Source organism: Solanum dulcamara, chromosome 7 (genome assembly GCF_947179165.1).
Source record: "Solanum dulcamara chromosome 7, daSolDulc1.2, whole genome shotgun sequence".
NCBI classification, from domain to species: Eukaryota; Viridiplantae; Streptophyta; class Magnoliopsida; order Solanales; family Solanaceae; genus Solanum; species Solanum dulcamara.
This window is the reverse complement of record NC_077243.1, coordinates 67512894-67539668: the sequence shown is the minus strand read 5'-3', so window position 1 is coordinate 67539668 and position 26775 is coordinate 67512894. Positions and strand designations below refer to the sequence as shown.

At 36.3% G+C, this 26775-nt stretch overlaps 2 protein-coding genes across 3 annotated transcripts; one reads left to right on the top strand and one right to left on the bottom strand.

Annotated features, from left to right (window-relative positions):
• The first annotated feature begins 8507 nt into the window (after positions 1–8507).
• LOC129894407 (uncharacterized) lies at positions 8508–26563 on the top strand. 2 transcript variants are annotated; one of them, XM_055970090.1, is made up of 7 exons: positions 8508–8908; positions 23682–23804; positions 24679–24858; positions 24942–25023; positions 25328–25392; positions 25790–25889; positions 26043–26139. In XM_055970090.1, exons 1-6 carry the CDS (start codon positions 8618–8620, stop codon positions 25883–25885), a joined length of 837 nt encoding a protein of 278 aa, XP_055826065.1. In that variant the 5' UTR covers positions 8508–8617; the 3' UTR covers positions 25886–25889; positions 26043–26139. The 2 variants fall into 2 exon arrangements, with proteins under 2 accessions (XP_055826065.1, XP_055826064.1); XM_055970089.1 differs by lacking the exon at positions 25790–25889 and having other exon boundaries at positions 26043–26563.
• On the bottom strand, positions 11019–11793 carry LOC129894408 (uncharacterized). Its single transcript, XM_055970093.1, has 2 exons — positions 11251–11793; positions 11019–11170 (listed from the first exon to the last, which is right to left on the bottom strand). Exons 1-2 carry the CDS (start codon positions 11633–11635, stop codon positions 11019–11021), a joined length of 537 nt encoding a protein of 178 aa, XP_055826068.1. The 5' UTR covers positions 11636–11793.
• Positions 26564–26775: the final 212 nt, after the last annotated feature.

The window sequence follows — 26775 nt, the reverse complement described above, 5'->3', positions numbered from 1 at the left end:
GAGGTCATAGCTTGTTTTCCCTTCCATTTCACACCACTTGTTGGTTTATACCTAAGATTTTCAGTAACAAATGTTGAAAACTTCACATTTCTAAATCTTTCACTAGGCATTCCAGGCTGCTCAAATGAATACAAATAATCCTAGTTTGTGTTAATAAAAGATAATAAATGAATGTAAATGATATGTAAGTATAGAATATTTATATTAATAATAGTCACACCACTTTGTGTGTGTAGTACCCCCATTCCAACCATTCTTGATCTCCTAGAAGCATTATCCTAAAAAAACCAACAAAATATCAGGTAAAAATTTTGATTTAAAACTTATACATGAAGTAAAACTATATCACCTTTTCTGTTTAACTCTTTGGTCTTCCTCTCCCTTTTCTAGTTGGTGCATTAGGTGTTGAACTTGGGGGAGGAGAAGGTGTTGATCTTGTGTGAGCAGCAGGTGTGGAACTTGGGCAAGCAACAGGTGTGGAACTGTGACACCCCGGAATTGTTTTCGCAAAGACTCGAACATTTCTTCACGTGTGGGTAGACTCGGACCAGAGGACTTGTAATTCTACTCATGAATTAGGATTAATTCCTAAGTATTTGAAGTGTGTTAGATGTGTTTAGGGGTCATAAGGGATCTCTAACACCAAGTCGAGTCCAAAGAACTCCAATCGATTGAGTTTTCGGATGAATTAGTATAAGGGTCAATTTAAAACGACCATATCTCCTAGGATATAAGGAAATTGGTGGCCCACGACCTACCAAATTAAAGGTCTTTGAGTCTTCTTTCCAACACCACCAAGATTGCAATTTTTGGAGTTTGGAGTCAAAAGTTATGGTCATTTTACTACAAACTAGTACTGCAGGAATTTCAGGCCTATGCGAAATTTAGGCTTGGCGCTCCAGTGGCGCCCCACGCCACTATAGCGCCATAAAATAGTCTCAGTAGTTTGGGGCTTGGCGCGACGCGCCACTATTAGATGTGCAGGGTTTTAGGTCTATTTTGGCTTGGCACTGCAGTGGCGCGACGCGCCACTATAGCGCCAGCAAGGTTTTTGCCCAATTTTTCAGATTTTTGAAGAGGGGCAACTTGGACTTTTCCCTAATTATATATACCCTATCCTTGAACATTTTGGGACCATTTTTCAGTCCTCCCTCTCTCTAAAAAGTCCTAAAATTTTCCATCTCTTCTTCTTCTTCTTCTTCTCCAAATCCTTCTCCAACAAAGATTGCCTTCAAGAGCTTCAAGAATTCAAGCCTTCCATTGAAGACCTAACATCAAGTTCCTTCAAAGTCTTCAAACAAGGTATGTAAGGCTAACCTAAAATATGGATTGAGTTCTTCCATATGCCCATAGATGTGTTGGTTAGGAGTTGTGAAAGAGTTGCACCTTCTAGAAAGGTTTTCTTGAAAGTTTTCCCTAAACTATGGAATGTTTTTAGATACAAATGGTTGATTGATGATTTTAATGACTTGAGTTACTAAATAGTTATTTTTCATATTATTAACTACAAATGTATCTTTGTATATAGATTTATAGGTATTGCCGATATTCTTGAGTTGAGTTTTGTTGAGAGTATGGGTTCATGTTTCATTCACATGAACCCAAGATGAGATTTCTTGTCATAAATGTCTTGAGGTTGAGATGGATAGTTTTGTGTATGTATGTATTGATTGGAATGAAAAGAATGAATTGGTTAGTTAAGAATGTCCCTTTGCTTCTATAAAATGAACATATGACTAAAATAAGGATTTTGAAGTAGATGTTTGATGATTGATGCGATGATGATACTTAAAAATGATGTGATGATAATGTTTGATGATGATGTAAATGATAATATATGATGATGATGTGATGATGATGTTTGATGACGATGTGAGTGATGACGTGAATGGTGCTTATTTAATATGTGTAGAATGATTGATGAAGAGGTATATTGATGAGGATGTTATGTGATAGAGCGGATTGGAGTCTAATATGATTATGTGATATGTGATTTGCATAATCTGAGTTGATTGGAGTCTTATGAGTATTTTGAAAATAAAGAATCTTTTGAGAAGGAGTTTTAAATAAATAATTTGTGAGCATTTTTGCATAAATTATTTATACACTATTTTTGAGTTTAAGAAATGATTATTTTCATCTATGATTTAAAAAGAGTTTAAGCATGAGTTGAGTTTGAGAAGTCTTTTAATTATTTTTGAATATGAGTATTTTTAGTATAAATGAGTTGAGCATTTTTTTACATAAAAAGGTCTATTTTGAGATTGTATAAATTTTAAAGAGAAGAGTTTGATGAGTCGAGATGAGTTGATTTGAAAGAGTCCAATGAGGCTAAATGAGTATTTTGAGTATGTTACTCACTTGATAGATATGAGCATATTGAGTCTTGGGAGGAGTATCGAGCACCGAATTGGGTAAGAGTAAAGTCCATACTCAAACCCAATAACTACGTCGCCAAATGTAGGAGGGGATTGAACTGTTAAAGTCGGATGCTTCCCCAAAATATTTTTCCTGACATTATAGGACTCGGTTGGATTGGATCCATGATTGGTTGATGCGTTCATACCCTGGCAAGGTATGAACGGATGCGGCAACAACGTCGGCTTGTTGTACTATCACTCGCTCATATGGTGATGGTTGTCAGTTAGAGAAACTTCCAATTGAATGGATTGTGCTTGATCTGATTGGTTTGATTGTGATTGTAGATGATTGAGTTGAATTGTAAGACATTGCATAACTTAATTTGCATATTTATTGAGTTGAGCCCCTTTGAATTGATTGTGAGTTGATTGCATTGATCGGATTGGATTAGATGAATTGTGATTTGATAGTGTACGATTGGACTGGATTGGATTAGATGATATGTTGATTGGGTTGAATGGAAGGATATATGATTGGATTGGATTGAATCATATATGACCGGGTTGAACCGATTGTATACGATTGGATTAAATCGGATGATATATGATTTGATTGAACTGTATTGTGTATGATTGGATTGGATTGTATGATGTGTGATTGGTCTTTGTCTAGAAATGTATTCTTACTTTAGACTTATGACGTCTTATGTGAGTGTCTCCTACCTTTCTGATTCGAGATAGTTGATCCGATGTTATTCTTCCTTGAGGTATGCTTCATTCTGCCATATTACATACTCGTACATTCCACGTACTGACATCCATTTGGACCTGCATCATTTCATGATGCAGAGACAGGTTTAAGAGATCATCAATAGGAGCACCATTGAGGATCTATTCACACTCAGCGTATTGGTGAGTCCTTCCCTACATTCGGAGGACACCGCTTATGTTATTCTTGCGTCGAGTTAGCCCTTTCCATTTTTATTTGAGGTAGCCATGAACATGTCATTGGCACCAATTAGATAGTTGTGATAGAGGCTTCATAGACTAGATAGTGAAGGGTCGATTGAGTATTTCTTTCCTTAAATTATTCTTGTCAAACTATTTTTAATGACAAATATTAGAGTTGATTTGTTGGCCCATGGCCTTTATTCTTTGAGTTAGATTGATGTTTTGAGTTGTCCACCGAATATTCTCTTTATTTTTTTTATCTTCCGCTGATTGAATGAAAGAACGGATGTGTGATCAGGCTATGTGGTTCGCTTGGGAGCGAGAAATGGTTTCTGAGTGCCGGTTACGTCTAGGGTACCCTCCCGGGGCGTGACAGGAACTTGGGCTAGTAGCAGGTGTGGAACTTTGTCCAACAAAGCTTGCACTTGTGTCAGAAGTAGGAACACCAGTAGGACACTTTATTTTACTGTGACCTTTGCCATGACAAGTGCTGCATGATATCTCAAGCCCTTTTTTGAATAGTTTTCCAGTTTTGTTAATTTCACCTTGCTCTTTCCTCCTAGCCTTGCTAGGCGTTCCTGGCATCTTCCTAACATGAGGTGGTATAACAGAGATATTTTGTGATTTTGGCCACATTTTCATATTCAGAATTGGCTGAATGAAGTAGTTGTATGTCTTCATGTAAGTTTCTCTGTTATACTAATGGAAAATGTAGTCAATTGGCTCCAATTTTCTGTGGTGAAGAGCAGCTATTGCATGAGGACGTGGTATGCCTTTCAACATCCATGCTTTGCAGCTACAGGTTTGTCTATTAACATCCACAACATGTCTGTATGCTTCATGAAGCACCTCATACCCTGTATTTGAATTTCATTCAATGCTGCATTTCAAGACTTAGCAGTGTTCTCTTGCAAAACTTTCATTGTCATTGGAGAAATTTTACTGATCCAACTATTGCAAAACTCTCTCATCTGCCTTATTCTTTTCATTATTTTCACCCTATTTTCTTCAAGCATGGTAATTATAGTCTTGTGCCTTGCTGCTAATATTCATGCATTGAAACATTCAGCCATGTTATTGTCTATAATGTCACAAATCATCAACTATCTTATTTCCCAACCTTTTCATAAAGTTAATGTTATCCTTTAACTCAGCCTCAAAAGTAGACCTTGCATACCTCCAGAAATAATTTTTTTCTCTCAATACCTCTTTAAGTCTTGGACCAGTTGGCAAGAATCTGTCTAGCACACATTCTATGTTCAACATTTGATAAATGAATACCTATTGCATTTTCAAGACCTAATAACAGTCATAAAGAAAGAATCAAACTAGTAATCATAAAGCAAAAGGAAAAACTAACAAACATAAATCAAGAATCATAAACCAATAAACCAAATAGTCATAATCCAAGAATGAAACTAACAGTCATAAAGCAAGACTAACAGTCCTAAAATAAGAATAAACAAGTCATAAAGCAATAAATCAAAACTATCATAAATAAATATTTAGTTATAAAACAAGAATGAAACTAATTTTTTACATATCTGTTATGACTGTGATGTCTATTCCATCTCCATTTGAAGATCTTCCTTTAGAAGCTTGACAAACCAGCTCTAAGTGTTCTGATTTTCAACCTCTACTACTACCCAAGCTAGTGACAGCATTTGATTGTTCCCATTTTTACAAATAACAACCAATAACTGACCTTTAGATACTCCCTTTAGAAAACAACCATTCAAACCAATGCACTTTCTACAACCAACCAAGTAAGATTTCTTTAATTCATCAAAACATATGTAGAAGCTTTGAAATATTTTTCTAGCATCTTCAAATGTTTCCTCATGAAGCTTGACTACACATGTACTACCTGGATTAGTTCTTAGCAACTCATCTCTATAGTCTAAGATCCTTCCAAACTCAAGAAGATGGTCACCCATTATCTCTTATAAAACTTTGTTTCTTGCTCTTCTACACACTGTTCTTCCAACATATAAATTCAATTCTTTTTTAATAATTCCTTGAAACTTAAAAATTCTAATGTTGGGTTGTTCCTTTATCCTCTCATTATAGTGACTAGATAAGAACTTGCTATTACAAAGCTTGTTCCTATTGGTGGGGTCACATTTGTGAACTTGATTATAGGTTTTCACAATAAAATTATTTGATCTAGAATCAAAGCTAGCAAATAGCAGCCAAGGACAACCAACTGTACACCTAACTCTTACTCTAGTTGGTTCATTTTAATATACATTTGAATAGAAACATGCCCATCAACAACATATTTGGTAACAACAATTTTAAATTCACTAACACTTTCAAATACAAGACCCAATTCCCATACTATTTTCTGTGAGGTTGCATCAAATACAACTCTTTTCAACTTCTTTCTCCTTCTTGCTTTAACTCTCTGTTGAACCTCTCCCTCATCATCACTGTAATCATCTGTATCTGTTTCAAAGCTGGCAGCTTCATCTGATGGATAGTAAAGCTCATTACCAGCTAGTCTTCCTTCTATGTTGTTTCTATTTCCACCTGTAGATTCGTCATACCCAGCATCTGGCCCTTTTTTCCCTTTTCCTAACTTCACATGATCAGGCAATAGAGCTTTTTCTCCCTTTTTTCTTCTTTTTCTTTTTCTTTTTTCCTCCCTAAAAGTTCTTAGCTCCTCATCTATATCACTCCCATCATCTAATCTTTTATTTAATGACTCTATATCAATATCTTGTGTAGTAAAAGGACTGACAGAGGTAGGAGTATGATCAGTAGAAAGATTGACATGGGTAAGAGTTGGATCAGTAATAGGATGGTCATGGGTAGGAATTGGATCAGTATAAGGAGGAATATCTGGAAAAGAAGTATTTGAAGGAGAAGGGTTAGGTTTTGAAATATTTTCTTGGGCCTCGTGGGCTGGTTCAGCATCAAAAGACACATTAGGGGGCCCACTGTTTTGAGATGCTCCCTCATCTCCAATTACTCCACTTTCCTCTTCTAAATATTCTAATTCAGGTGGGACCAAAATAGGATCTCCAACTAAGTGACACACATATGCCTTCAAAATATCTCCATTACTCAAATATTCAGAAATTATATTAGTATTAAAGTCTGATTTAATATCTAAAATATCAGTACTCTTAGGCAGTCTCACATATAGTAGGTATTGTCCAGGTTCATAGCCTAATTCTTTCACATAATTCCTCAATTCAAAATAAGACAACATATCTATATCAACATCTAAGAAGTCAGTAACTTGTCCACCATCATATGTTGTTTTCCACCTCAACTCCCTTTTCCAATCTTCATAACACCACCGTGGTAAAATCTCAAAATAATCAGTTCAAAAGACATTTTAATAACCTGAAAACAGTATTAACAAGTATGAAATACTATAAACTTGAAAATAAAAACTGAAGAAGAAAACAAACCCTAGGTTAAATCATATGAAATATTGTAAACTTGAAAGCAAAAACTGAAGAAGAAAACAAACCCTAGGTTAAATCATATGAAAATAGAAGCTTTGACCTGTTTGCAATGGATGCTCCACCAAACCCTAGTAGCCACCGACTTTCTTCCATCAAATGAATCGATGAGCTCCTTGATTGTAACAACCAACTTCCAATATGACAGTGGAACCTCGATTAAACGATTAAAACTAAAGAAACACTATAAAATCGAAGAAATCTTTAGCAATTTCTTCGATTTACGATAGAAATTGTCGACTTCTTCGATTTTGGTGTTCTTCGTTTTTGTCCGTTAGGGCTTTCAACTGAATGGGTATGGATGAAATGAGTGGGTTTGGATGAAAATAAATGGGTATGGGTGATAGAATCGGGTCGGGATTAAATAAATACGTGGCATTTCTAGGGGGTGAGTGGCTTTCACACACTAGATAATATCTGGGGGTGGGTGTAGGAAGGGGTAAATAGTTACACTTTTGGATAGTATAGGTGTGTAATGGATCGCGTAAATAGTTAAAGTGTGTAAGTGACTTTTCGCTACAACTTCAGGGGGTATTTATGCCTTTTTCCTATAAAATATGAATTTATATAAGCAAAGTGGAGGAATATCATAAGGTGTCGTAAATTTACAAATTAAATTTTAGGAGTTATAAAGATTAAAAAAAGAGAGTTATGAATATTATTAAGAGTATAAATTGAAGAGGTATGAATTATAAGTAGTTATTTTTATTAAAGATATTAAATATACGAAGGGAGAAAAATATTCTATATTTCACCTTTAAAAATGCATGTTCCACCGCAAGCATGTTTTCCATACCATGCTAATGACTCTTCTAAAATTATTTATTTTTTATTGTCTTCACAATTTTTCATTTTTGTTACAGTTACATAATTCATGAATCGGAACTTAATTGTCATTAAGGTCATGTTATATTGATTGCTTTTACGTAGGTTGATTTTAATATTGCTTCCTACGTGGGTTGATGATAAATTGTTTTTTATTGCAAAGAATATTTAAATGCACATTATATGTAATAAAGAAGATATATTATAGTGAGAGGTAAAAAGTTGAATAATTATATGTAAAGACTTTTTGAGATATTATAAATATAATAAAAATTTAATAAAGGAAAAATGGTCAAAAATAAGAAAAAAAATAAATATGAATGAAGGCCATAGAGAAGTGATACGTCACCTCTTCTATGATCCTCTTTTATATATATATATATATATATATTGATTTGGAAATGCGAAATGACATCATAATTTCGAATCAACATTTTGACATGTAATTTAGAATCATTATTTCATATCATCCAAAAAGTAGGATTTGAAATTTCAAATCGAATTTTTATCATATTTTTAAATGTAAAATTTTATTTATAAGTTTATTTTTTGTAAATTAAAATTCATCATTTTAAATTTTGTAAAAAAAAAAGACTTATGCTTAGGTTGAAGAGAAAACCCATTAATTACCCAAATAAAAAAAGAGAAAACTCATATCATGTGAAAAAATTATATTAAAAAAATTAACTAGTTATTGTTGTTGTTATTATTATTATTATTAACTGTTAGATCTTTATAGATTATGATATCTTCATTATTAACTATGATTGCTCATTTAGTAAAATTAAATTGTATAAGAGTTAAAAGAAGTTTTAATAATGCTTTTTAATATTTACAAAAAATATATAAATTAAAAACTTCAAATTACATATAAAAACAAAATTTTAACTTATTTTGAAATAATGATATCATATGGATTTCCACACGAATTAGTGTTGAAGAAGAAAAGGAAGAATTTAGTGGTATTGTTGAGAAGAAAGCAGAGAGGCAGAAAGTGGGGTAGAAATGGCGGGTTTGTTGGCATGGGCAGCAGATGTAGTAGGAGGTTCGCACAGCAATGATGAAGATGACAGCAACCCCAATTCAATCCCATTAATCTTTACTCCACAACAACAATCTTATCTTCTTGATTTGGATCGAAAGGCTACTTCTCTTACCCGTACGATTCAAGATCTACGGCTTAGACTTCCTCCTCCTGACATCTCAGAACGTCTTCCCCATCTCCACGCTCACTCCCTCGCCTCTAATAACGCTCTTGCTCTCCAACTTAATGCTCACTCCGCCACCAAAGAACAGGTATCATTTTTCTCTTCTTTTAATTACTTCAATTTTACATTTCATCAATTGTTTCTTTTGGACGCGGATCAAGATTTTCAACACCCATTACTCTTTTGTGACAATGAGTGCTGAGCTAATGGAAGTCAATATAATGGGTTCAATATTTGTATTTAACATTGTCGACAAGTGATGCTTGCTCTAGTGGTTGAGCACCTCCACAATCAACTGTTAGGTTGAGGGTTTGATTCACACGGGAGGGAAAATAGGAATGCTATCAATCCTCCTAATTGTAAGAAAAACAATAATTACATTATTTGTATTTGGGGATGCAGAGAGATAGAGGTAGGCCGAAGTATCATGAGAGGTGGTTAGACAAGATATGACACAACTTAAGCTTGCTGAGGATATTACCTTAGATATGAGGGTTTGGAGGTCACGGAATAGAGTAGAAGGTTAGTAGGTAGATGAACTTTGAATCGCTTTTCGATGGGTTTAGGCTTGGTGGGAGCTCTGTGTCTGTGGTAGTGTACTAGTGTTAGTCATATACATGCATTGTATTTTTTAGCTACCGCATTATTTAATTGTGTTACTACTTCTTTTCTCTGGATGCTTTGTACTCCTTCCCTTATTAATTGACATGTTTCCCCTCCCCCCTCCCCCCTCCCCATCATATTCCCTTTTTTCGTTAATACTTTGATTTGCTGCACTAGAGTTGGAGCTCTTTCGAAAACAACCTCTTTACCTCCCCGAGTTAAGAATAAGGTCTACGCTTACTCTACTCTCCTCAGACCCTACTTGTGGGATTACACTGGTTATGTTGTTGTTGTTGTAGTATTATTCCGTTGCATTTATGCAATTTGGGGTTAAGAGCTTAGTACTTGCTGAAAATTTAATGATTATGGACATTGTGATTAATTGTTGTCTCTAGAGGTGGATGGATACTTTAAATCTGTGTTTGGGGAGTTTTAAAATATCCATTGCTCTTTTGTGACTGTGAGAAATATTAGAGAAATTATTATTATTTTGTGTCTATATTATTACACAGAGAACCCTATTTATAGATACTATATAACAATTCTTTACCAAGTAGGATATTATATACTATTTCTATTCCTATTCTAAATAGGATTGTGTATATCTGTTCCTATTCTAACACTCCCCCTCAAGCTGGTGCATACAAATCATATGTACGTAGCTTGTTACAAATATAATTAATATGAGGACCAGTGAGGGACTTGGTGAAGATATCTGCAAGTTGGTCACTTGACTTCACAAATTTGGTAACAATATCTCCTAAGTCCTGAGGGTATCTTTTCTCTGACAAAGTGACAATCAATTTCAATGTGCTTAGTCCTATCATGGAACACTGGATTTGAAGCGATATGAAGGGCCGCTTGTGTATCACACACAAGATCCATATGACCAGTTTCTCCAAACCAGTGTTTTGAGAAGCGAGAAGCGGAAAAAAGCGATGGGGGCTCGCGAAGCGCATGCTTTTTTTAGAAAAAGCGCTATTTAGTATAAAAATAAAAATTAATCAAGAACTCAAAAGACTTAGATTAAAAAGTAAATAGATAGTCAATAATCCTCTAAGTAACAACATATAAAGCAAATGCATAACCAAATCACAAAGAGAGCAAAATCCTATTCTTCAACAAGATCCTCAAACTCTTGAAGTGCCATCAACAAGGGTTCTACTTGGTCCTCATCTTCTTCCTCATCGGAGGACTCATCAACAAGAGTTCTACTTCTATTTGAACTTGAACCTGTAGCTACTCTTTTTCCCTTGCCCCTTAAAGTACTCCCCCTAAAACCATAAATATTCTCCTCCACACCACTAGCCGTAGCAACATCACCATAAGTGAGACCTTCTCCTTCATATACTTCTTCATCTTCATGATTTTGGGGTGCTCCAGTTAACCATTCATTTTCATCATCAATATTATCCAACAAAATTGGATCAATGGTATTGCGAGCATTGTAGCGACGCACCAATGTTCTATTATATTTGATGAACACTAGATCATTCAGGCGTTTTAACTCAAGCCTGTTTCTCTTTTTAGTATGAATCTGCATAGAATTCGTAGAAAGTAATTAATGGGAGGACTTTGGACAATCAAGATACCATTTAATTTAGTAATAACGTAATATAGGTTCTCACATGTTCATACACGCTCCAATTTCTCTCGCAACCAGATGAGCTAAAAGTTAAACTTTGCACTCTAATAGTAAATTGTTGCAAGTTTGGGACATTATGATCATATTGCATCCACCATTCAACTGTAGAAGAATTATTTTAAAAGTTAATATGTAATAACTTATAAGTTAAAGCTCTAACAGTTAAATGTTGAAATGCTCACCTGGTGACCTTAAGGTTCTAGCTCTAATGGCCGACTCAATTCCAAGTAGCCCATCAACTTTCATGTACACACCAAGCTCATCCCCTATTTTGTCTTGCAAAGTTTTATCTAGGATCATCCTCTCAACACATGCATGATATCCCAACCACACTTCTTTGGTTAAAGTCTTCATCTCATTATTTTTATAATAGAGCCCCGGGTTTGAAATATGTCCAGCTGCATGTAAAGGTTGATGAAGTTGATCCGTCCACCTTGCATCAATGATTTTGAAAACATTCATATATTTTCTGTCATCATAATTGAATGCCTTTTCAATACTTTCTTTGGCCCTATCCATGACTTCATAAATATAGCCCATTGGTGGTTTTTTCTCCCCATCCACCATACAAAGTACATTAACTAAGGACCACCAACTCTAAGTGCTTGAACAGTGTCATTCCAAAAATATGGACCAATGATGTGTCTCGCAACTTCTTTCCCAAGAGTTTCCTTTGCATAGACACTCTCATTCCATTCAGTGGACATAAACAAGGATCTCAGTTTTTTCTTTTGTATATAAAAACTATGCAATGTCAAAAAAGCTGTTGTGAATCTTGTCTTAGCAGGTCTTACCAAGTTTCTTTGCTTTGTGTATCTCCTCATCATATTCAATAGCAGTGCCCTTTGATTGATATAAGAATGTATCTTAACAGCTTTACCAAAAACTATTCAAAATAATTTAATTGTTAATAAGTAAAGAAAACTAACATGAAGATTAAAAAAGAACATTAATTATCAAGACTCAAGTTCACCTGTAGTATACGGGGCCTCTTTGAAAATGTCACCAAACATCAAGTTGATACAGTGAGCAGCACAAGGAGTCCAGAAAATATGTGGGAACACTCCCTTCAACATGTCACCCGCTTTTTTGTTCTCACTTGCATTATCAGTCACAACTTGTACCACATTTTCCTTGCCTATTTTCAAGATAGTCTTTTCAAATAAGTTAAACATCTTATTAGAATCAGTAGAAGAGTCACTAGCATCATGAGATTCAAGGAACACACTCCCTTTTGGAGAATTCACCAAAACATTGATGATCATTTTCCCATTACTTGCTGTCCATTTATCCATCATAATGGAACAACCATACGTTTTCTATTGAACCTTATGATCTTCTACAATTTTGTTTGTCTTTTCCACCTCTTTTTTTAAACTAGGAACTCTTACCTCATGATAGATGGGGGGCTTCATTCCAGGGCCATATTGACATATTGCCTCAATGAATTCACCAAAACTTTCGGTGTAGTTAACACAATTGAAAGGCAACCCTGGATCATACATCCACCTAGCTAAGCAGATACAGCACGATCCCGTAAAATCTTGCTAGAAGCCTCTAGATCAATAGGTCCACCTTTTCTCTTTTCATTTGGTTTTTGCAAGAAATAGAGATTAAGAGGACCTTTGACATTGCTAGCGGTGGATGACCCACTTTCACTAGTTGAAGGTTTCTTTTTTGAGGGAGGCCCCATTGGCATAGTCACTTCAACTTCAACATCCATTTCATCATCATCAACAAGATTAACCATAGATGCTTCAGGATTCATTTGAGTTTTAAATTCATTTTTTTTCGTAAAATACTCTTTTATTTCTTCCTTCACACTATTCGGGACATTTGGACACACTTTAACATCTTTGTAACCACAAATAATATGCTTTTTGTGAAGAAATATTCCGTCATTATATGTCATATCACAAAAAACACATTTGATTTTTGTGTTACTTCCCATGGCAATTCCATATGCCCAAGTTGTATCCCTTTTTTGTGCCATTAAGAAAATACAACTTACTACAAAAAAAATAGAATAATAATTCAGTCACACAAGTCAAATTGTCAAAACAATAATAGAGCAGATGACAGATGGCAGCAAAATTAATAGAGCAGCTGACAGCAAAATTAATAGAGCAGCTGCAACAAATTTAATAGAGCAGCTGACAGCAAAATTAAAAAAATAATAATAGAGCAACATGTTAGCTATGTCAAAACAATAATAGAGCAGTTGACAGATGGAAGCAAAATTAATAGAGCAGCTGACAGCAAAATTAATAGAGCAACTGACAGCAAGATTAAAAAAAATAATAGAGCAGCAGTTGACTATGTGAAAAAAAACCCAGAGCATATGCTCAAGCTTAACAAAACAGAGGTCCCGCAGATACTGAGAACCCAAATAAAAAAAATAGTGGCCAAAACATAACAAAGTCACGCAGAAGAGAAACAAAAACTTGAAAAAAAAATTCTTTATCTTCACAGCAGCTGAAGCAGAACTGTTGAATAGAAATAGAAACAAAATAAAGAGAAGAAGAGATGAAGAGAAGAAGAGAAGAACAAGAACTTCACAGCAATTGCGCAGAACTGTTGAATAGAAATAGAAATAGAAAGAGAAGAAGAGAAGAAGAGATGAAGAGAAGAGAAGAAGAGATGAAGAGAAGAAAAGAAGAACAAGAACTAATCTGGTTGAAGAAGTTGAACTGTCGAAGAAGTCACAGCAGCTTGTTTCTCGCTTCTCGGAGGGAAATAATTGGAACAATTAATTGTAAGTAAGTTTTACAGATTTTTTTTAAAAAAAACCCTAGTGCCGCTTTTTTCAAATAAGCGAGCTTTTTTCTCGCTTCTACATGAAGCGCGCTTCTCGCTTCTCCCATGAAGCGCACGCTTTTCTCCATGTAGACTTCTTCCTCAAGATCACCATGTAGAAAAACATTCTTAATGTCCAACTGATGAAGAGGCCAATGACAAACAACAACTATAGATAGAAAAAGACGGACAAATGCTATTTTAGCCACGAGAGCAAAAGTGTCACTATAAGCCAGCCCAAATATTTGAGTATACCCTTTGGCAACAAGGCGAGCCTTAAGCAGATCAACTTGACCGTCTGGTCCAATTTTAACTGCATAAACCCAACGACAACCAATAGTATATTTACCTGCAGGAAGGGAGACAAGTTCCCAAGTACCACTCGAATGTAAAGCAGACATCTCATTAATCATAGCCTGCCTCTATCCATAGAGGGAAAGTGCTTCACTTTTAGTCTTAGGAATGGAAATAGATGACAAAGATGATACAAAGACATAATCGGGTGATGATAGATGATGAAGTGTAATTAAGTAGATCGTATACCTTTTTGAAGTGTAATCGATTGGCTAGGAGGAGGCAAGTCCTTAGTAGAAGCTGGGTTCGGCGCATGGCATGAATCATCTGGGACTAGTGCTGGACGAGGACGACGATGATAAGTCAAGAGTGGTGGCACTACAACTGGAGATGTAGAAGTAACCGTAGATTCCTCAAAAGTCGGTACAGGTAAGACCTAAGGTATGGGTACGACCTCAGAGACATCAGGATGATTAGAAGAGGTATAATAAGGTTGAGATTCAAAGAATTTGACATCGGCGGACATAAGGTATCGACGAAGATCAGGTGAATAACAACGATACCCTTTTTGAACTCGAGAGTAACTAAAGAAGACACATTTGAGAGCACGGGGGGCTAATTTATCTTTTTCTGAGGCTAAGTTATGAACAAAGCATGTGCTCCCAAAGACACGAGGGGGATAGAGTGAAGGTGTGATTGAGGAAACAATATGGAATGTGGAACCTGATTCTGAATAGAAGATAAAGGCATTGTATTAATTAAATAACAAGACGCAAGGACCGGAAAGCCCCAAAAATGCAGCAGAACATAGAATTCAATGAGAAGAGTGTGAGCAGTCTCAATTAGATGCCTATTCTTCCTTTTCTTCTACGCCGTTCTATTAAGGGGTGTACGAACAAGATGTTTGATGAATAATTCCTTGGTGAGTCATAAAATCTTGAAATTGGGAGGATAATTATTCTAATTCATTATCACTATGAAAAGTACGAAGAGAAACACCAAATCGATTTTGTATTTCAGCAAAGAAACTTTTGAATATAGAAAATAACTCAAAGCGATCTTTCATTAAGAAAACCCAAGTGCATCTTGAATAATCATCAATGAAACTAACAAAATAACAAAATCTTAAGATTGAACTAACTCTACTAGGACCCCAAATATCAGAATGAACTAAGGAAAAATGGACTCTGAACGCCCCTCAATACTACGTGAAAATGTAGCACGAGTGTGTTTCCCAAGTTGACACTACTCACAATCTAATATGGATAAACTAGACAAACTAAGCACCATCATCTGTAGTTTGGATAGACTCGGATGTCTCAAACGTTTGTGAATTAGGCCTGGAGGATCTGTAACAGAGCATGCTGTGAAGTAATTTGGAGAGGTAAGATAGGAAAGGCCTTGTGATTCATGTCCTGTGCCAATCATCTGTCCCGTACTGCGGTCCTACATGAGAAAAAATCATCAAAAAATGTTATGCCACAATGTAGGGCACGCTTCAAATGACTAATAGATGCTAGATTAAACGTAGAACCAGGAACATAAAGAACAGAGTCGAATGACAGAAGATAGGGGTTTGGCTTGTCTAACCCCTTTTGGTTTTGTTTGGATTCTATAGCAAGAAGAGATTGCGAATAAACAATATCGGACGAAAGTGATTTGTTACCAGTAGTATGATCAGAAGCGCCTGAGTCCATGACCCATGATTCAGGAGTACTATACTGTGAAACGCAAGCAAAAGAATCACCAGCAATAGAACCATCAGGCTGAGCAATCGAAGCTACTTGTAGAGACATTTGCTTACTTGCTTGATACTGAAGGAACTCATCATATTTTGTCTGAGCTATATGAGCAGTATTGGATGGTCGATCAGGCGGAGCAACCGAGGTTATTTGTGGAGATGTCTGTTGACTTGCACGATTTCGAAGAAACTCATTATATTCCTTTAGAGTAATAAGATCTGGGTGGTGGACCATGCAAGTATAACATATGTCACGAGTGTGTCCAAGCTTATGGCAATAACTACACTTGGATCGAGGTTTCCCAAAACGACCTCCTCCTCACCGATTCTCCATAGACTGATATGTTCGTTTTTCTATGGCTTGAGATGTGAGGACAGAAGAGTCAAAGGTGGATGATGAAACGCCTTTGTGACTGGGAGGCGCGGCAAGACGAAGCATTCTAGAGAATAACTCATCTAGTGTAGGAACCGTAGGACTAGCTAAAATCTGATCACACACTCAATCATGGTTAGTAGGCAGTCTAGCAAGTGTAAGAACTAGAAACAATGTCTGTCCGTGTTCTTGTTGTTTTTCCACATTCACAGTGACAGGCATCAACGTTTCAGATTCCTCTACTTGTCCCAAGTAAGTAGACATCAGATTTTTGTTTCATTAAGTTGGTCATTTGAGATATCACATCATGAAAACGAGATTTGTCATTAGTGTATAAAGCACGAGCCTTTTCCCAAACTGAATAACATGTCTGGAATGGGCGAAACAAGGGCATCAACTTGGAATCAATAGAGCGCCACAAGAGACTACATAATTGAGCATCAACCGTTCTCCATTGTGTTTTGGTTGTTGCATCTTCAGCACTAGACTTTGCCTTTTCATCTACCACACATGATTTGTTCGTTAAGTGATCTTGGACACCTTAATCTTTGCACCACAACTCAACCGAGGAAGCCCAACCTAGATAATTTGAACTTTCCATTAATGGTTCAGAAGTGATCATAGAGCTTGAACTTTCAATTCCCATATTTTTTTATGCCAAAAGTGTCAACCTCAAAAGACATCTTGTGAAATCAAAATTTCTCCCCCCAAAATAAAAGAAAAAAATATAAATAAATTGGAAATAGGCTATCAGAATCGGAAAAATAAATGTCCAATCGCCGAATATACGATCTGGTTGCGGGAAACTGGTCAGAATCAGAAAAAAACACTTACAAAACAATAAAAAGACGTAAATCAATCTTTGACAGCCACCGGAAAATCTGCACAATGACCCTAATTTCCAGGGATATTTTTTTGATAATTGCTCTGATACCATGTGAGAAACATTAGAGAAAAATTATTATTATTGTGTCTACATTATTACACAGAGAATCCTATTTATAGACACTATATAACAATCCTTTACCAAGTAGGATACTATATACTATTCCTATTCTAAGTAGGATTGTATATTCCTATTCCTATTCTAACATGAAAATGGGTGCCGACTCTCTCTCTCTCTCTATATATACTTATCTTGAGCTAATAGAAGTTTAGGCGAATTCAAGATTTAAATTTAATGAGTTATTTATATTTACATCATTGATTCCATTGCACTTTTGCAATTTTGGGTTCAACAACTTTAGTATAAAATTTAATGATTATTCACATAGCATATATTTATGCCCCATGTAGAAAATATTGGGTTCAGTTGAATGTTTTGAAACTACATTGCATTCTCCTCTGGGTAGGCGTGGGTGCACTTGCATCTATTGCTGAAGGAGTGCAACCCCTTCCCGGTTAACTCAGGTTCACCTCAATTTATTTTGGAATCATAGGTTGATATTCTGTCCTTTGTCATCCAAATAAAATGATATGTGAGAAATATAGGAGAAAAATATTATTGAATTGTGTAAGAACAATATTACACAAAGGCCCTATTTATAGACTCTATAAAACAATTCTTTTCCAAGTAGGATACTATAAACTATTCCTATTCTAAGTAGGATTGTGTACACCTATTCCTATTCTAACACTCCCCCTCAAGCTGGTACATACAAATCATATGTACCTAGCTTGTTACAAATATAATTAATACGAGGACCGGTGAGGGACTTGGTGAAGATATCTGCAAGTTGATCACTTGACTTCACAAATTTTGTAACAATATCTCTTGAGAGTATCTTTTCTCTGACAAAGTGACAATCAATCTCAATGTGCTTAGTCCTCTCATGAAACACTGAGTTTGATGCAATATGAAGGGCTACTTGATTATCACACACAAGTTCCATATGACCCGTTTCTCCAAATTTTAGTTCTCTCAGCAACTGTTTGATCCAAACTAGCTCACAAGTTGCTACAACCATTGCTCGATATTCTGCTTCTGCACTAGATTGAGCAACCACACTCTGTTTCTTACTCTTCCATGAAACCAAATTACTTCCTACTAAAACACAATATCAGGATGTAGAACGTCTATCAGAGGGTGATCCTGCCCAATTAGCATCTGTATATCCGGTGATATGCTCATGGCCGTGATCCTCAAAGAGTAGTCCTTTATCGGGAGCTGACTTTATATATCACAGAATACGAATAAATGCATCCCTATGACTATCACAAGGAGAAGTCATAAACTGACTTACAACACTCATAGGAAAAGAGATGTCAGGTCTAGTCAGTGTGAGATAATTCAACTTTCCAACTAGCCGTCTATACCTTTCAGGATTACTGAGTGGCTCCCCCTGTCCAGGAAGGAGTTTAACATTAGGATCCATAGAAGTGTCAATGGTCTACATCCCGTCATTCCTTTCTCCTCAAGAATGTCTAAGGCATACTTTCGTTGAGAAATAACAATACTTGATCTAGATTGAGCAGCCTCAATACCTAGAAAATACTTAGAGTCTGCTGAGGTCTTTAGTCTGAAAATGCTGAAAGAGATGTTGCTTCAAATTAGTGATACCATCTTGATCATTACCAGTGATAACGATATCATCAACGTAAACAACTAAATAAATACACAGATTTGGTGCAGAATGCCGATAAAAGACAGAGTGATCAGCTCCACTACGAGTCATGTCAAACTGCTGAATTACAATGCGGAACTTCCCAAACCAGGCTCGAGGAGAATGTTTCAGACCATAGAGTGACCTACACAATCGACATACAAGGGTACTAGACTCCCCCTGAGCAACAAAATCGGGTGGTTGCTCTATATAGACTTTTTCCTCAAGATCACCATGCAAAAAAGCATTCTTAATGTCCAACTAATGAAAAGGCCAATGATGAACGACACCCATAGATAGAAAAAGGTGGACAAATGCTATTTTAGCGACAGGAGCATAAGTGTCACTATAATCTAGCTCAAATATCTGAGTATACCCTTTGGCAACAAGGCGAGCCTTTCGTCGATCCACCTGTTCGTCTGGGCCAATTTTGACTACATAAACCCAACGACAACCAACAGTTGATTTACCTGTAAGAAGGGAAACAAACTCCCAAGTACCACTCGTATGTAAAGTAGACATCTCATCAATCATAGTCTGCCTCCATCCAGAATGAGAAAGTGCTTCACCTGTAGTCTTGGGAATGGAAATAGAGGACAAAGATGCTACAAAGGCATAATGTGGTGAGGATAAACGATGATAACTCAAGAAAGTATAATGTGGGTTAGCATTTCGAGTGGATCGTATACCTTTTTGAAGTGCAATTGGTTGGGTAGGAGGAGACAAGTCCGCATTAGGCGCAGGGTCCAGCACATGACATGAATCATCTGGGACTATAACTGGACGCGGACGACGATGATAAGTCAGGAGTGGTGGCACTAAAACTGGAGATGTAGGAGAGACCGTAGATTCCTCAAAAGTCGGTACATGTAAGACTTGAGGTATGGGTAAGACCTCAGATACATCAGAATGATCAGAAAATGTATAGTAAGGTTGAGATTCAAAGAATATGACATCGGCGGACATAAGGTATCGATGAAGTTCAGGGGAATAACAACAATACCCTTTTTGAATTCGAGAGTAACCAAGAAAGATACATTTGAGGGCACAAGGGGTTAATTTATCTTTTTCTGGGGCTAAGTTATGAACAAAGCATGTGCTCCCAAAGACACTAGGGGGGATAAAGTAAAGACGTGACTGAGGAAATAGTATGGAATGTGAAACCTGATTTTGAATAGAGGATGAGGGCATTCTATTAATTAAATAACAAGACGCAAGGACTGCATCACCCGAAAAATGCAACGGAACATAAGATTCAATGAGAAGAGAGCGAGCGGTCTCAATGAGATGCCTATTCTTCCTTTCTGCTACACCATTTTGTTGAAGGGTGTACGGACAAGATGTTTGGTGAATAATTCTATGGTGAGTCATAAACTCCTGAAATTGGGAGGATAAGTATTCTAAGTCATTATCACTACGAAAAGTACGAATAGAAACACCAAATTGATTTTGTATTTCAGCAAAGAAACTTTTGAATATAGAAAATAACTCAGAACGATCTTTCATTAAGAAAACCCAAGTGCATCTTGAATAATCATCAATGAAACTAACAAAATAACGAAATTCTAAGGGTGAACTAACTCTACTAGGACTCCAAATATCAGAGTGAACTAGTGAAAAAATAGACTCTGAATGACCCTCAGTACTACGTGAAAATGTAGCATAAGTGTGTTTCCCAAGTTGACACGACTCACAGTCTAAACTAGACAAACTAGGCACTATCTTTTGCAGTTTGGATAGACTCAGATGTCCCAAACGTTTGTGAATTAGGTATGGAGGATCTGTGCCAATCGTCTGTTCGTACTACGGTCCCACATGAGAAAAAAATCATCAAAAAAGAATATGGCACAATGTAAGGCACGCGTCAAACGACTAACGGATGCCATATTAAAAGGAGAGCCAGGGACATAAAGAACAGAGTCTAGAGTGATAGAAGATAAAGAGTTTGGCTTTTCCAACCCCTTTTGGTTTTGTTTGGATCCCATTAGCTAAAGTAAATGCTGGAAGAGATTGTGAATAAACAATATCAGACAAAAGTGATTTATTACCAGAGATATGATCAGAAGCGCCTGAGTCCATGACCCATGACCCAAGAGTACTAGATTGTGAAACACAAGCAAAAAAATTACTTGCAACAGAAATATCAGGTTGTGCAACCGAAGGTACTTATGGTGACGTTTGCTTACTTGTTCGATACTGGAGGAACTCATCATATTCTGTACGAGCAATATGAGCATTATTGGATGATTGATAAGGCTGAGCCACAGATGCTATTTGTGGAGATGTCTGCTTACTTACTCGATTTCGTAGAAATTCATTATATTTCTTTAGAGCAATAGGATCATAATTGGGTGGTGGACCATGCAAAATATAACATATGTCACGAGTATGCCCAAGTTTATGACAATGACTACACTTGGATCGAGATTTCCCCAAACACCCTCCTCCTCGCCGATTCTCCATAGATTGATACGTTCGTTTTTCTATGGTTTGAGATGCAAGAACAGAGAGCCAATGGTGGGTGATGAGGCTACTTTGTGACTGGGAGGTACGGCAAGATGAAGTAGACGAGAGAATAATTCATCAACTGTAGGAACTACAAGACTAGCTAAAATCTGATCACGCACTGAATCATGGTCAGTAGGAAGTCCGGCAAGTGTAAGAACTAGAAACAACGTCTGTCTCTGCTCTTATTGTTTTTCCACATTCATAGTAACTGGCATCAATGCTTCAAATTCCAGCATGACTGCTTGTACCTATCCCAAGTAAGTAAACATATCAGATTCTTGTTTCTTTAAGTTGGTCATTCGAGATATCACATCATAAAATCGAGATATGTCATTAGTGTAGAAAGCACGAGCCTTTTTCCAAACTGAATAACATGTCTGGGATGGGCGAAATAAGGGCATCAACTTGGCATCGATAGATCGCCATAGGAGACTACATAATTGAGCATCAACCTTCACCCATTGTGCTTTGGCTTTTGCATCTTCCTCGCTAGCCTTATTTGTTAAATGATATTGAACACCTTGACCCTTGCACCACAACTCAACCTAAGAAGCCCAAGCTAAATAGTTTGAACTTCCCATTAATGATTCTGAAGTGATTATAAGGGTTGAATTTCCAATCCCCATATTTTTGGAACCAAAAACATCACACCCAAAAGACATGGTGTGAAATGTCTTGAAAGCAACAAGAAACAAGGGATTACAGAGATTTGGTTGCCGGAAAATCTGGATTTCACCGGTAACAGCCTGGAATTCGCCGGAACCCTAATTCTGGCGATCGAATCTGGTAAAAAATTGCATGGATCTGGCCGGAATGGCTGGACGACCACAACTAAAACAAAAATTGCTCAAAAAATCGACCGGAACAGCCCTAAAAAAAAGACACAAATCAGTCCCAACAACCACCGGAAATTGACGCACGGTTACTTATTTCTACCCTTGAATTTTTCTCACCAATGCTTTGATACCATGTGAGAAATATAGTAGAAAAATATTATTGAATTGTGTAAGAACAATATTACACAAAGACCCTATTTATAGACACTATAAAATAATTCTTTTCCAAGTAAGATAGTATAAACTATTCCTATTTCTATTCCTATTCTTAGTAGGATTGTTTACACCTATTCCTATTCTAACATGATATAAAATTAATATCAAGATTTGTTTCAGTGAGCAATTTATGATTTATGACAAAAACAAACCCTGCAAAATAAATGTGTAATGGAAAATGGAGGTCCAGCTCACGTATTAAACCCCAAACTTGACCTTTCACTGGATTCAGAGAACAAGGAACTGGGGAAAGGATAAAACTTGTGACCAAAGGTAGAGTGGAACTCGAGTGGATTCTTTCTTTTGCATTTCTCCCTTTTTGCAAAATGGAGGGGACTTGTTCTAGCTGCTACAAACTCCTTTTTTATACAGAGGTTATTGTCAGGTTACTTAATAAAATTGTATTCAAGTGATGCAAAATGCCGACTACCGTAAATAGAACTGCTAAGTTAAATTCTGCCTGTTTCTTAATTTGTTTGGTGAGTTCGACAGGTTTAGCTATGAAATTGTTAATGTTGATTTTGTTGGGTACACGAGGTCAACGAAAATAGCTAAATCGCTTAAATTGAAAATTGTTCAGTGGTCTGTGGCGCACTGTGTTTATTCTTTATATTTTTTGTGAGAAGGAAAAGAAGAGGACCAGCATGCATCAGGGGACAAACTATTCTAGATATAAATAGGCACCATCATTCTACTAATGTCAATATGCATCATTTTCTTGTGCACTAAGATGTGATATACTAGGAGGTTAGCTTGCCTTCATTGAGAGAGCAAGTGCTGCAAGTCTGTTGAAGGTTTGACATTCTTAATTGCTTTATCATACTGAATAACGCCATTATAGATCATAGATGTCAGAAGAACCCAAACAACCCAGATCAGAAATCTTGGATTTGGTTTATCTTACCAATTGGCTAGTGGTAGAGCATACGACCTTGCATAATGTATCACACAAAGCTTTCAATTCGGAAGAATTCACTGAAAATTCACTGAGGATGTATTAGTACTTAGTAGTGTGAAACTTTTGACTTGTTTTCTGGAAATCTATACTAAGATGCTATTGCTTAATTATTTCTTTTGCTTTCTATTAATTCGAACTTATGTGCTTTATCTATTGATATTTGTGATGAGATTAAGAGATAGTCAGTTCTTTGGATACACATTAAGGACTTTGCAGATGGTAATGCACTCGAATATGCATTTAGAGCTTTGAATTTGAAGTACAATATTCGGTCTAACTTGGTGGCAGGCACAATTAAGAGAAATTACTCTGCAAGAAGAAAATGCCGAGTATGGAAAGGCTATCTCAGATTATGAGAATAGGATTCAGGAGAAGTCACAGGAAGCTGACTTTCTACGCAACAAGTTGCAGGTTAGTCATAACTCATAAATTTCTCGAGAGGATCCTTTTATGATATACAAAAAAGAAAGATCATTTGTCTATTGCTTTATCATCTGATTGCATGTCCAACTGTTAGAGGCCAGGACAACTTCTCCAACAAGTACTCGCAAAAATCTATATATAATTAAAAGGAAGAAAGTCTAGCCTAGTATTAAGCCTAGTGGCAACGTAGGATAAAGACGTGTGGCAGTTTTAGGAAAAAAATTGTTAATTAATTATAATTAGTTATTTTAAGTATTACAGTTTTACTAGATAAGTAAGTAATTCTCTTTCTATGAATATTTGAATGAGCATTTTACCTTTGTTTTTAACGATAAATTACTTTTAGCTTGGAATCTGTTTAAGTTTCACTTACAAAATCAGACAAGAATCTTGATAATCTTAGCCTATAATCTTAGCAAAGACTCTCACTATCTCTCGTTCCCTCCCTCTTAATTAAGAAACTGATTTTCTTTCCTGCACATCTGGTGCAGTCATAAACTAATGTTAGCTTACTGGCTTGCCCAACAGATGAACCCTATGTTTAGTTATGTACGTAATACAATAGATTATGTACAAATTCTTTTACAAATCATACTTGTAGGATAAGTTATATTACAACAGCAGCAACGTACCCCGTGTAATCTCACAAATGGGGTTTAGGGAGGGTACACAGACCTTACCCCTACTGTTTCTGGTAAACCTTCGGCACATGATAAGTTATATTATTACCTGAATTAAATGACTCAAGTTATTACTGACTATATTTCACCTTTAGCCTGTCCACTGATTCCTTTATATGCAATCTTCTCTATTTCTGGGATCTTCATTGTTCAACAATTATGGAACATTATGCAATTTACAGGAAATGGCCTTAATTGAAGAAAATATTAAGTCAGAGTTAGAACGAGCACAGGCTGCAGCAGCCAGTGAGTCTGTGAAATCAAATGACTATTTGATTAAAAACAATGGTAAAGATCAAGAAGATGAGGAATTTGCAAATTCTGCGTTGCTGGGGAAATTAGAGGAGAAGAAAATGGAACTGGTTTGTAGCTTACCTTATCTCAATATCCAATGTAAATTACTTGTCGATCTTTTCATTTGCTTCTGCTGATTGATTTTAATTAGACGTCTCTGGAAGAAACTGTGCATGGCCTGGAGAAAAAATGGGCAGAAGTGCAAGATTATGCACTCAAGCAACCTTCCCCAGGTACCTAACTACTAACATATATTAGCTAACATTTTTATGGATAATGATAATAAACTCCTACTGTGTGATCAGACCATATGATATATTTTGGTGTCTTAAATTTCTTGCCTGCCTTATCAAGAAACCGGTTTCTTCTTTTCCATGCCTTAAATGCATTACCCTTGATCCTGAATAAACAATGGTAAACTACTTTGAAATTCAGGGTAATAAAGCTGTTAATTACATATTGACATTTTTTTTGTTATATATTGACATTTTATGACATGAGATGCCTAAAGTCTGATCTCCATGCTATTTCTTTCAGCTCAGCGAGAGAAAATACTGGATAAGCAGCTTCATGGCCTAATAGAGCAACTTGCTTCAAAACAGGTGAATGATTTTGAAAATTGTTCAGCATTCAGAGGCATGCAGCCTTTTGCGCAATGGGTTTTGGAATTGTACTTTTGACACGAAACATATATATACTCCCTCTGTTTCAATTTGTTTGTATGTATTTGACTTTACACTGGGTTTAATAATGTAAATAAGACTTTTGACTGTGGTCTTAAACTAAACATATAGAATGTACCAAAATGTCCTTTAATCTTATGGTCTTAATCATGTCAGGTTGAAAGTTGAAAATAAAGAGTTGCCAAAAAAAGAAAGAGACATTTTTTTCGAAACAAACTAAAAAGAAAAGTAAGACAAACAAATTTAAACGGAGGGAGTATATCTGAAGAAACACTAAAATTTTAATAAATATTATACTTTGAACGCATCATTTCAGGAGTACATCAACAACAACATACCCAATGGAATTGCACAAGTGGGGTCTGGGGAGGGTAGATGGTACGCAGATCTTACCACTACCCCGTGGGGATAGAGAGGTTGTTTCCGAAAGACCTTCTTATGCAGGGACTATTTTTAGAATTGAATCCATTTAGTTTAAATCCTAGATCCGCTTGTGTAGGCATTGTGTTATGCTATTTTCTATCCATTTGTGGCTCTCTAATCTTTGTTTTTTTTTTAATCTACTTTAGGCCCAAGCAGAGAGCCTTGCTCATGAAGTTCATCTAAAGGAGATGGAATTAGAGAGATTAAATGGTCTTTGGAGGAAGCTTGAAGCAAGCAGTGCAGACATGAATGCCACTCGGAATAGGTATGCAAGAAGCAGCACCGACAGGGGACGTGTTTCTTCAGATTATATCGTTGATCCTCGTCAAAAACCTGGCAGACTGGAGAATTTGCATAAGCTCATGTTGCTCAGGTCGGCTTTTGTTGTGTACATTTTAGCACTCCATATTTTAGTATTCATTAAGATTTCATTCTAGAGTTTAGTAGAGTAGTGTTTCCTTGGTGAATTTTGTTAATCTTTTAACTGTATCAACTGTAGAAATTCCTACATACATCCCAAAAATACAATGATGTAGATTTCTACTTGACGGTTAAGATGTATATGGTGTAATTCCAGAGTAGAAATGTTTGAACGTTCATAATGTTGTTGTCTTCTTGGTAGTAATGTTGCATATACAATTGCATGGGCACGGGAGATTCTTGTAAATTTCCTTCTCATCGCATCCCTGATTGTTTGAGATATAACACGAGTGCCACTGGACAAGAACTGGATCGATTTATTCTATGATGAAGCATCATAACTGCACACTCACATGATCTTTGCTGAGAGATAGGAGCATTTGATGGAATTGGTGAACACACTTGCTTCTGGATAGATGTGTGGGATAAAGGGGTCGTGGTACCTGTTGCCTACCCTTC

Excerpts from the sequence above, each read along its gene's own strand:
- LOC129894407 (XM_055970089.1), top strand. The coding sequence starts at position 8,618 with ATGGCGGGTTTGTTGGCATGGGCAGCAGATGTAGTAGGAGGTTCGCAC. Across the intron at positions 23,805-24,678 it reads TTCTACGCAACAAGTTGCAG|GAAATGGCCTTAATTGAAGA; the intron begins GTTAGTCATAAC and ends TGCAATTTACAG. Across the intron at positions 25,024-25,327 it reads ACTCAAGCAACCTTCCCCAG|CTCAGCGAGAGAAAATACTG; the intron begins GTACCTAACTAC and ends TATTTCTTTCAG.
- LOC129894408 (XM_055970093.1), bottom strand. The coding sequence starts at position 11,635 with ATGGTGGATGGGGAGAAAAAACCACCAATGGGCTATATTTATGAAGTC. Across the intron at positions 11,171-11,250 it reads TAGAACCTTAAGGTCACCAG|TTGAATGGTGGATGCAATAT; the intron begins GTGAGCATTTCA and ends ATTCTTCTACAG.